The 12806-nt window shown below is 32.6% G+C and overlaps 1 protein-coding gene across 1 annotated transcript in view; it reads left to right on the forward strand.

Moving 5' to 3' along the window:
- Positions 1–6769: 6769 nt before the first annotated feature.
- LOC149255805 (phosphoenolpyruvate carboxylase 4-like) overlaps positions 6770–12806 on the forward strand; it is an 82811-nt gene continuing 76774 nt past the window's right edge. Inside the window, 9 exon segments of the mRNA XM_089460579.1 lie at positions 6770–7038; positions 7382–7545; positions 10261–10375; positions 10460–10537; positions 11184–11252; positions 11378–11456; positions 11525–11601; positions 11744–11839; positions 12099–12240. Of these exon segments, the coding sequence (XP_089316705.1) occupies positions 6883–7038; positions 7382–7545; positions 10261–10375; positions 10460–10537; positions 11184–11252; positions 11378–11456; positions 11525–11601; positions 11744–11839; positions 12099–12240 (976 nt within the window). The 5' untranslated portion in view covers positions 6770–6882.

Consider the following 12806-nt stretch of genomic DNA (forward strand, 5'->3'; position numbering starts at 1 on the left):
GAGAACATATTCATAATATAAAGACTACTTCCAAACACTATCATGATAATAAATATATATGGAGGCTAGAAGAGGCTGGGATATATTCTTGTAAACATAGGTTTGAGCATATGAAGTGTACCTCCCTATCTTAGTAGCCTTTGATACTTTGAAAAAGTGGTTGATGACATTGTTGACGCCTTCCAGGGTTTCCTCCTCCCAATATTCCTTGAGAAGAGAAAAGAGTCGTACCCACACTAGGGTAGCAAGGAAGTCATCCTTCTCTGGATTATATGTCTCCTTCCAAAATCACATGAAGAGCCATACATTGTTAAAAAATATGGTCCTCCTTCAAAATCCCTCGATTTGTCTTCTAAGTTGGAGAAAATGACTGTGAGGAATCCTTTTAGCCCTATTTCCAACTCTATTTGACATTGCAAGTGTCATTTGTTTCAGATCCACCTAATCAAAGACTTTTCAGAGGGTCATAATCCAATGAATTTGCAGATAAGAGCGTGATCCTGCATATATTGGATATATTCTTCGATCTTTCCAGATTTAACCTCATATTTTGGATCCTACACCACTTTTAACATGCAAAGCCTTGGATTTCTAACTTGCTAGGATGCAGTGAGTGGGGCTTTCGTTGCAAACCCAGAAATCCCACTTCGCCTAGTTTCTCTATGAAAAGGATGTCGAAGACAAGGGGAGATTGAAGGGGAATACTAGTAGTTCCAGAATCATTATGAACTCTTGAAATATTCTGGCTAAAGGAGGGGGTAGAGCCCCCTCTTGCAACGCTGCACATGTATGGCTATGCAGAAGAAACCCTAAAATTCGCAGAGCATAAATCTTCAATTAATAAATATATAATTAGAAATAAGAATATTTATATATAAAATGATAATAATAGCTATAAATTAAGATCTATTTTACCATATCAATTAAAATAATTATGATCCATATTTGTAACCATAATATTTCAAAACTTCATATTTAAATTTAATTAATAAACATATAAAAACTTAATATTTATAATAAACTTGTTTCCTAAACACTTTCTCTATATAATATCAATGTAATGCATATGACATTAAAAAATTTAATTACAAAAAAATTAAACATGTCAAAGAAGAAAAATGTTTTGTTTTGTTTTGTTTGTTTGTTTGTTTTTTTTAATAGTGGGAAAACCTACCATAACTTAGTTGTCAAACCATTAATGAGGATGACCATCACTGGCTGTTATCCACAAATGTTGGTATTTAAGGAAAACTACACCACCTGGAATTACCTGTTGGTAGTCCATAAGGGGATAGACTGGAATTACCCATTGGTAGTCCATAAGGGGGTAGACTTTCACGCCTGCCAAATGCCTATGGGTCTTGAGCCATTAACTTGTTTCCTTATGTTCGAGAATTATGAGCTCTTATCCAAGCATACATCGTTTTATGGCAGACTCCAGGCCCAAGTCAAAGAAAAAAGCTAAATGCATATGTGTATGTATTATATAATTTTCAGTAAAAATAAAAATAAGAAAATTATTATTTCTAAAAGCATGGAATTTATATATGATATAAATAACATTATTAATAACCAATATAAGTTCATTTTAATTTTGGAACTACTAAATGTCCAAGTCAATCAAATCTCTCAAAGAGTAAACTTCTTCTCAAAGTTTTACACTAAAATATAAGTTTGCATATTGAGAAGTTTAATCTTTCTCAACACTTAATAAATCCAAAGTTAAAATAAATTTATACTAATTTTATTAACAATTATTATAAATTCATATAATGAAAAAAAATAATAAAATATCTAAAACATGTTTGTATCAAAATATTAAAATAGAACATGTATATCTTTTTTTTACAGTTTAGAATGCACATTTTTATAAATGTTAATACTCCCATTGCTACATGACTGGTCTCGATTGCTACATGACTGGTCTCTACCTTTTTAAAATTTAGTAATCAAATCACTAAATCTTGGTCCCTCTTATCACAAAAAACTAATCCATTATCTTGGTCCCTCTTATCACAAAAACTAATCCATTATTCCACAAACAAAAAAATTATATACACCTAGTTCCTACAAAACAATAACATCATAAACATGTGTCCTTTATCTAATATAATTATTAAAATACAACCATTTGCGTTTCTAACTTTATCTATAAAATAAAATACACCATTAATTTAAAAAAATAATATTCACATAAAACAATATAACAAATAGAATATCGAACTTGCACATGATATTGGTCAAAAATATATTATTCAAAATTATGTGATGGGTCATAATAGACAAATATAATATTCATTTATAAAATGATAGTGTTTCCTAAAATATAATAATTTAAATATAAAAATTATTATCGAGTACTAATAGTTTATTAGAAATTAAATATAAAAACTACGCTCGAGTACAAATATTTCACTAAAAATATCGAGTACCAATATTTTATTAGAAATTAAATATAAAAATGACTATCGAGTACCAATATTTTATTAAAAATTAAATTGTTAGAGTAACAATAATGCAATAATGCTAATATTAATGAAAAATACAATAATTGAGTAGAAATTTTATATTATTTAATAAGATTTTGATTATAAAATAAAAAATGATGATTATTATTAATGTTTTTTATAATTAATATGGTTTATTAGATTGGAAGAAAGTAAAGGATTAGTTGAAATTTTTTAATATTTTATTTCTATGATTGAAAAGAAGGGAGATGAGTGTTCCTAAATCACCATAATTTTGTTGACTTAACAAATCAAGAAGGTGGGTAGTGTGGCAAAGATTTTGAATGAGAATAATTCTTATCTTAGAAATGTTCATTTTCTTCTTAGCATTGGTCAAGACAAGAAGATAATTTTGGTTATCAAAATTGGGGTTAATCACTTCCTTATAATACCTTATCTTCCTTCTTCCCTCTAGCTCCTTATCCTCCCACAATTTATCCTTAAATTTGGAAGTAATAATATTTTTAATATTAATCTTATTCTCCAAGAACTTCCTCCTTTACCCCCCAATTGTTTAGCCAAGACTGACATCTTTATGTTAGCCTTGCTTGAGTCAGAGGTGGGGAATTTTGCTAGAATTAGAAGCAATTTTAGGGAACCTCTTGGATTCCATGTTGTATAGCTTCTTCTTATACATGAAATACCTATTCTTAACCATGCTTTCAATGGGGGAAAGAGTAGCTTCAATCAAGAGGATAGAGTATGAAGTATTTCCTTTAATTTCGAAGTAAATTGCTTTTGAATAAGCTTATTCTTCCTCCACTATTCTCTAGATATACTACAACCTCAAACCTTACATCCATAAATATAATTTTAACTTATCAAAAGAAAATATATTTATTTAAAAAGTTGATTTTTTTCCATAAAAAATATTTTCGCATTTTATTTGAGTAATATACATGTTTCATTTTGGATTTTCACTCTTAACAATAAGATTCAAAGTCATTATAATACGTGGTAGTCTATTTGTTCTAGGTTTTGGAGGGGTTTTCCATATATTTTATGGTCTAATTTTTCCAAAATCCTAGGATTTCTTCTAATCACAAGTTTGAGTCGTAAACTCTCCACTATCTAAGTGCCTGGGTGCTGAATCCATTTTAAACAACAAAAATTAAGATTCCACAAATTTTTTTTTGTCCGACCAAAAAAACCCCAAAATGTAGCATGTTTAGACAACACTTTATTGAGTCTAGAGACTCATTCTATAACCCAATATGAAGGCCATGTGTAAGTATGTCCACCCCTCTTAAAATAAAAATAAAATATTCTCTAAATAGAAAAGCAATGTAATTGCTGAAGACTTCTTATTTCAACTTAAGGTGGATGAAGTTTTGTTTTGTTTTGTTTTTCTTTTAATTGAGAGTGATTCTCAAGGGAATATGCTAAGCATGTGCTTAGTCTTAATGATTATCAACAGTTGTAGTGTGTTACAAAGTTTGTTAGGTTGCATTGACTTTTAATGAAATGATATTTTAAGGTCCATGAGACTAAAAATAGTCCATGAGACCATTAGTTCCTCGTTTTTAGCCTTTTGCAATTCAATCCTTTTATTATTCAAATTGATGATGCGCTGGCCCAACTTGCCAACAATCCCCTCGCCACAAAGACAATGCCACATGGCACCTACCCACCAATTTCCTAGGGATTTGAGATTATTCCAATTCTAATAAGTTCATATTTTAATAGGATGGGAAAATTAATATATAAGCAAAATTTATTAAGGAAAATGACGGATTTTACAATAAAATGTGTAATTTTTTATTTTTTTTCTCAAATTAAATTTGATTCGTGCCACATGGCTCCCCCCTACTAATTTCCTAGGGATTTGAGATTATTCACCAACCAATTTCCTATAGATTTGAGATTATTCCAATTCTAATAAGTTCATATTCTAATTAGATGGAGAAATTAATATATAAGAAAATTTTATTTAACAAAACAATCCATTTACAATATGATGAGTAATTTTTTTTTTTCAAGCTAAAGTTGACCCATAACTTTTTTATACATGGCTAATCACGTAAGAGTAAACATTGATAACACATTCTTCGTGTTGCAATAGTCTTTTTTGTTACATTTATAAAACCTTCCGCTATATCAACAACATTAATATTTTTAATATGGTTGTACTAGTTTCTATAACATTCAAAAATACAATTTAAACGATAAAAACTTACACATATGTTTTTGAACTCTAAAATAAATAAATAAGAAGAACCACATTAATATTTTTAATGTGGTTGTATTAGTTTCTATAACATTCAAAAATACAATTTAAACAATAAAAATTTACACATGTTTTTTGCACTCTAAAATAAATAAATAAGAAGAAATTTGATCCCTCTTGCTCATGTAAAATACAATTTAAACAATAAAAATTTACACATGTTTTTTTGCACTCTAAAATAAATAAATAAGAAGAAATTTGATCCCTCTTGCTCATTTTAGATCGGTGGTTAAGATGAATCTATAATAGTAATAAAATTTATCATGTTACTTGCAATAATTAAACTTGGCCAGAGAATAACAATCATTCATCCCAAGCATTAAAGATAAACCTAATTAACATTCAAAATATTGAATTTATTGAATCATTAACTTAATTTTCATAGCATTGAGATTTTGTAACTTCATTATTAATCGGTGGTGAGAATAATTATGGCTAACTAGGTCATTATTGTTATTCAAGTAAAAGTACAATATTTAAAATAATCAATTGACTATTCCCATTTAGTTTAAGTTTGGACATTTTTCTAAGTCTAATTTCGAGACAATTTTAATATGGCAAATTTTCATTTAGTATAGTTTAAATAACAAAATACAATATGGATTTGTTGTAATTGTAGATTTAAGTTGTGTAACTGAATGTCTTAAAGATTTTTGAGAGAACTTAATTCATATATGCAATAAGAATACAATTTAAATAACAAAAAAAACTTACATTCTCATTCAAAATTATATTTTAGGAAAAAAACCAAAATATAAAACAATTATATTATACTCTTTCATTTTTCATAAATATTTTTAGTTCTTAAACCTATAACTTTGTCCTTGATTAAAAAAAAACCATTAAAAACAATTTTCAAATTTAGTTCAAAACCAAACACAATTTCAATCTAAATAATATCATAAATTTGATTGTCTTATAATTATATTAAATTAATTTTAATAAAATTATATACTTTTAATAACCTTAACATTAATTTCTTACCCAAAGACCAATAAAATTGTAATTTAATATTTTATTTTTAGAAAAATATTTAGTCAAATTTAAATTTAATATTTTATTTTTAGAAAAATATTTAGTCATTTTAAATTTTAAAAGCAGTTGTTTAATTACTCTAAATTTTGAAATTTTTGGTTAGGGAAACAATTTCTAATCAAATTATATTTTTTCTTATTTAAAATTCATTTTTAAATACATAAAATTCTGAGAGTATTCAGTGCATAATGGAAAAATCAATTCCAACATTTTCTTTTCTAGTTCTAAATAAATTTGACCAAAAAATATGTATATTTAAAATCATTCAAAATCATAAAATAATTTTGTTCGTTTTTAGTTTGAAAAATCGATTTAGAGCATTTAAGTCGTCAAAATCACCCATGATCACACTCTAAACTTTGACTTGAGAAATCAACTTAGAGCATCTAAATCATCAAAATCATCCATGATCACACTCATCTTGAACCATACCAACCTTTAACAAAATTGAATTTTCATCCACCGAATTCTTGAATAAATAACCTTTACAACACAAAATCACTAAATAGTAGTCTCCTTTAACCCCATTCACCGACTCATAAAACAATTAAATTAAATATTTTAATAAAATTTCATAATTATTCTAATACTTAAAATTAAGCCATTGGTCCCCATAAACGACAAGAAATAGGATTATATTTTTTCTGTTGAAGCAGTAAACACACCCCGAAAAAAAATTAAAAATACCACGTGGCAATCGTAATGAAAATCTTCTCGATGCCCAAGGTCTCAGACATTCTAACTCCAGGGTGGTAGGGTCCACGTGTATTGGATTTCTTTTCGTTGTTCCATAACTGATTTTATTTATTTAATATTTTGTTTCATAATCAATTTTATTTATTTAATTTTTATAAAACAAGTATTGGACCTTTTTTCTCAATTGGTAGAATATTTCCCATAGCTACCTCGGAACCGGTTTACGGCCATGCCACGTGTCAGTCACGGAGTGTTAGTCACGGTATCCTTTAGTACACAAAGATTATTCGGAAAATATCCCTCTCTAAATATCTCTCCATTCTGTAAATGAATGGACGAGATGGAGGTCGACTATTGAGCTGCGGCGTAGTGTAATTCAGTGTTCAGAGGTTGAGGGTTCGATTCTCGTTAGACGTCATGACGGACACCACAGACGATATTGCTGAGGAGATCTCATTCCAGGCCTTCGAGGACGACTGCCGTCTGCTTGGCAGTCTTCTCAACGATGTTCTTCAACGTGAGGTTGGCCAGCAATTTATGGAGAAAGTTGAGAGAGAACGAATTCTCTCGCAGGTTAGCAACTTCAAAGATTTACACAGAAAGAAATCAATCAGCAATGCTGTCAAATTATGGCTTAAAGAAGGACTTTGTGCTGAATTTTTTGGCGTTGAATCTTACATTCATGAGTCTGTGCTGAGATTTATCTTTTAACACTGTTGGAACCTTGAATACCTTTGAAAATTAGTTCCGACAATTGTCTATAGATTTAGCCTAGTTGGCTTTAAAGTGTTTGTGAATTGGTTCGGAAATTTATCGTGTCTGCAGGAGACTTGCGGGAGAGTTGGTGTTCGTTTAAGTTATTTTTGAGGTTTTTACTGTTTCATTTATGTTATTTTTGGGTTTCTGTTCTGTGTAGAGCGCATGCAACATGAGAATTGCGGGCATCGAGGATGCAGCAGAAGTGCTTGAGAAGAAGCTTGCGTTAGAATTGTCAAGCATGACGTTGGAAGAGGCAGCATCTTTAGCCAGGACTTTCAGCCATTATCTCAACCTGATGGGCATAGCAGAGACTCACCATCGGTAATACTGTTATCAACTTTCCCTTTGTAAGCCAACTTCGTGGCCATTTATGTTTGCGTGCGTTGAAGCAATGGTTAGCTTAGATTTTCTTCAATAGATCTAGACAGTGTGGTTATTGTGGCCTTTCTCTTATGTCAGGTTTTTCACTGCCTGACATGGACTTCCTTTGGATCAGGTAACTGGTCTGAGGGTTGTCAAATCTACCCAAATAGCCTCATCCCTTTTCGACATGCAGAGAATGAAACCTTGTTGAATCGCTTAATATTCTGCCAACCTCACCAAGCTCCCTAGGGAACTAAGGCCAAGTTGGTTTATATGCGAGACCTGAAGAGCAGATTGTTTGTATTTACAACTGATCTAGGTAATGTAGTTATTTTGGTCTACGACTATTTTGGTTTGATCAGATGTGGCTTTTCCCCTTCTCATCCATTTTTTACAAGCCTTTTGAATCGGTGGGGTAGAGCCTCACCAGGCAGCCAAGGCCCAGCTGGTTTATATTTGAGAGTTGAAGCACAGTTTGTGGTTTTTAATAGATCTAGATAATATAGCTACTGCGGTTTTTGTTTATTTCGGTTGATCAGGTTAGCTTGTTCAGGTTTTTCTGTTAGTTTTTGAATATCCATAGTTGCTAGTTCTTTTCTTCTGGTGTAGCAGGGCTTCCTGCTAAAAGCACGCATGTAACACATGTTGCTAGAAACCTAACCGGGATACCTGTTTCTCATTTCTCATTCCTGTCTTGACGCAATGTTAATACATTTTTAGTCAATTTATATGCATAATATTCCAGGGATTAGGCTACATCACTAATCAATTTTACATGCATGTTACACCGTGGGGCAAGGCGGCAGGTTCATGTTTCTTATCATCTGAAGCATGTTCATGCTCCTCTTGCCTATGAATCACTCTAGCCCTTTTTCTGGTTCTGTGCCCTTTTTGCATTTCATTTCCTGCTCCCTGTTTATGGTAGCATAGCACGTAACGAGCAATGAGAAGTCTGACGTAGTGCAAATGTGCGGCTTCCCTTATTGTTACTTATTGAGTGTGTTCTGCCTGGTTGTTCAGGAGGCAGGTTCTGCCTGACTGTTTAGGATGGTGGGTTTTGCCTGGTTGTTTGGGACAGTTCTATTTCGTATGTTTTCTATAACTTGTGAATCTATCTAACACGGCAAGGCTATATGGGCTGTAATGTTATGGATGGATAGCACAATGTGGAACGTGAGGCTCTGTTAGTTTGCTGTTGAAAGCAAGCTTCCTATGCTTTCCTGTTGTGAGGATGCAGCGGTCCTTGTTGGATAAATGTATCACAATATGGAACTCAAGGCTCTGTTACATTGCCGTTGAAAGCAATTTGTCTGTGGTTTCCTGTTGTGGGGATAAAGTGGTCCTTGTCTGATGCATCCGTTGTTCCTAATCTGTTCTTACAGGGGTTCACATTGTTGCCCATCAGAATGTTACAGAGGTCTATTCTGCTTGTGGATGTTTTTAATTCTGAATGGGACTGGAATCACCCAGGTAAATTGTAAGCACCAAAATTTGGTATTCTAATGCCAGGCAATGACCATTGCTTTCTGGACAGTATCCAAAAGTTCCAAGTACTTTTCCTTATTGTTGGAGGAACTTTAAGCAATTAAGACCTTACATGTATGAATAAATTTAAAATCGTATTTTGAAAGAATTTATTTGTATTAAGCAATTTTACTTTGTATTTTGAATTAGTGGACTTAAGCGCTGGTTCAAATGTGCTTCATCACAGATAACTATTTAAGCTAGAAACCATATTCTTTTGAATAGGGTAAGAGACGGTACTGGTCTATAAGGGTTTTTGAATTGATGGAAGTATATTGCTTGTCATATGATAAATAGAAGAAGATATATGCCGTTTGACTGCTGCATTTTTTTGGATGAATGGACATTTGCTGTCCTTTACCTTCTGCTGTTATGGATACATGTTTTATTCTGTTTGTTCCGTTTATGCTGTTATGGAGCAAACTGTGAATGCCTTACTAACACTTAGCACTGTTAGCTTTTATCTTTTCTGCTCTGAAGGCATGCTTTATACTTCTCTTCCTATGATTAATGGAAGAAGATATATACTGTTTGGCTATTTCCCTGCTGCAATTTTTTGGATGAATGCATGTTTGCTGCTCTTTTGCCTTTGCTGTTATGGATGCGTGTTTTATATTGTTAGTTCCTTTTATGGTGTCATGGGGCAATCTGTGAAGGCCTTGCATATGGCAATTAAAACACTGTTATCTTTTGCCTTTTCTGTTCATAAGGCATGCTTTCCTGCATAATATCCTAATCCGTATAGTGCAACTCTTATTTGGAGTGGAGTAAGGATTATGCTTGTCCCAACCAGGTCCTATTATTGAAATTTTTTCAGGTTTATGGCTCTGCTTGTTTAGATCTAGTAGCATTTTTTGGGGCAGAATCCATTGCAATCTTGCATACACACTGTAAGGTAGCCTTCAAATTGAAGTAAGTGATGGTTGTTAAATTTGTTTCCTTATGTGGGTTGCTGTTTGACTTGTAATTTGGGAAAATGTGGGTTTGGTCTATAGTTTCCCCTGATGCTTTCCAACTGATTATACTTGTTCATTGTCATTGGAGTCATCAAAAGTACAAATGCCATACAGAGAACTGCCCACTGGGAAATTGGGATTCCATAATCTGGATAGTCTGGCCTAATATGCACAAATTCATACTCTTCTACAGGGTACGCAGAATAAAAAATACTGTTCAGTTGTCAAAGTCATGTGATGACATATTCAACAAGATGATTCAGAGTGGAACATCTCCTGAAGATTTGTACAATGCTGTTTGTGAGCAGGTTTTAACCTCAACTTAACTTTAACTAAATTTGTTGCATTTCCTTTTAAATTGTCTGCTAATTCTGGTAGCTTGTATGTCACAGGAGATTGAAATTGTTTTGACTGCACATCCAACACAAATAAATAGACGGACATTGCAATACAAGCACCTGCGAATTGCAGTAAGTCCTTGTGACTTGGATTTTAACCTCCAACTGTTCCTTTAAAATCCATTTTGAGGTCGATGAAATTTGCCATGATGATATTTACAAGCACATTTATGAGGACTAAGAGATGTTCTCCTGCTTTATGTTTTTAAAAGTTTTTGACAGTACAATGCCATTTGATACTGATAAGTATCAAAATTGCTTATCTGATTTTCATACTCAAAATGTGTGTTACTGAGGATAGTACTTTTCTCATGTTCCTGAGTACTGGATTCTTCTTTAACCTTCACACATTTTCATGGATTATTTTTCTCACTGCAGTTGTTTTTAATCTCTTCTTCATTGGTATTTTCATTTTCGTTAAACATCTTTTCTGAAGGAAATGCCCTAGAGAGGATATGTATCTGAATCCAATTGTTTTTTATCACCTCTTCATTGGTATTTTCATATGCCCGATTATCTTTTCTGCAGGAAATGCCCCAAAGGGAAAGTAGTGGTTGATCTAAGTTGCTCATTTTTTACCACAGTTAGATGTCTGCAATAGTTATGGTCTGTAAAATGGAAACAATCTGTACTACACAATCTGTGGTGTTTGTGAACATATTTTGTTAAGTTACCCTGTTCTCCAGAGTCCATTTAGTCTATCTTTTCTGTTTTGCAGCATCTGTTGGAATATAATGATCGAGCAGACCTGGGCCATGAAGAGCGGGAAATGTTGATTGAAGATTTGGTAACAATTTGCTTCTGCTCACCCCTAATTTGTTGGTTATGTAGATATGTCATATAGGACATGTAGCTTCCCTTATTCTACATATGTTTCAAGCAATTTATTTAATCAATTGGATTTCTGTGCAGAGGAGAGAGGTTACTGCCTTATGGCAGACAGATGAATTGAGACGTCATAAGCCTACACCTGTGGATGAAGCTCGGGCTGGTGAGTGTCAAGGAGACTGTCAGATAGTTTGTTCTTTCATGAATATTAATTGTCTTACCTTTCTGCAGGTTTGCACATTGTGGAACAGTCTCTTTGGAAAGCTGTGCCTCATTATCTACGTAGAGTCAGTGCTGCCTTAAAAAAGGTTGATTTCTTTGATATTGAACAAATTAGATTGATGCTTCAGATGGAAGCTATCATATTTAATTTGCCTGCCAGTTGGGCTTGAAATATGACATTCTAAAATGATTAAATTACACTAATGCTATGGTTTTATAATTTTTCAGCATACTGGTAGGCCTCTTCCTTTGACATGCACTCCGATCAGATTTGGTTCCTGGATGGGAGGTGATAGAGATGGCAATCCAAATGTAACTGCTAAGGTACTTATGACTTGAAAAGCCGACCATCAATCATTACAGTAGTCAATAGAAACTGCAGAAATTGCATTTCTCTGCTTTGTATTAGTGGCACAGGCTCTCTTGCAACACATGAATATGTTATTTTTTTCAATTAGCAAACATCTTTGTCTTTTGATTAACTTGGTAGGAAAAGGTAAAATGCTGCTTGTTTTTGAAGATACGTGAACCTCAACCTTGAGGAAAAGGCTAGCTTCCTCTTATACTATGAATTTATGTGCAGGTTACCAGGGATGTTTGCTTCTTAGCGCGTTGGATGGCAGCAGATCTCTATATTCGAGAAATTGATAGTCTTCGTTTTGAACTTTCAATGAACAGATGCAGTGATGAGTTGGCAAAATTCGCATATGAAATATTAGAAGCAGGTTCATTTATCTGTCTCTGCTTTAAATATGAATTCAACTTGTTCTCTGCCTGATTTTATGTTTACTACCTTGCTTATTATGAAGTTCTATTTTCTTCTTTTTCCTTGATTCTCAAATATTTTTTCTTCTTTGTGGTTCCCTTTCCTTTCTATTAATTTAGATGCCCTCTTGAACCACATTAATTTTATAATTGTAGTAGGTATGATGACTAATCTGAGTGGCTTATTTGCCTATGTTAAATATCATGCCAGCTTCTCAAGCATATGTTATGCGTATCTCTCTTCCTTAAAGTGGCATGTGGCTGATTTTCCTATTTTAAATATCAAATCTGTTTCTGAAGCACATGTAATGTTATCTGTATCTTTAGATGTGTATGTTATGTGTGTATTTTGAGTATTTTTCTCGTTGTCAAGTTTGAAAAGAGCTTGTTGAGTCTTCTCGAGTCACAGGCCAATTGGGTCTTAAAAGAGTGTGAGTCTGACAACATTGATTTACCCCTTCAAGTTTGAAAGAGTTTGTTGAGTCTTCTCGAGTCACAGGCCAATTGGGTCTTAAAAGAGTGTGAG

This window comes from Pinus tabuliformis, chromosome 7 (genome assembly GCF_031772625.1).
Source record: "Pinus tabuliformis cultivar Carrire ecotype Pingquan chromosome 7, CPIR1, whole genome shotgun sequence".
Taxonomy (NCBI): Eukaryota; Viridiplantae; Streptophyta; class Pinopsida; order Pinales; family Pinaceae; genus Pinus; species Pinus tabuliformis.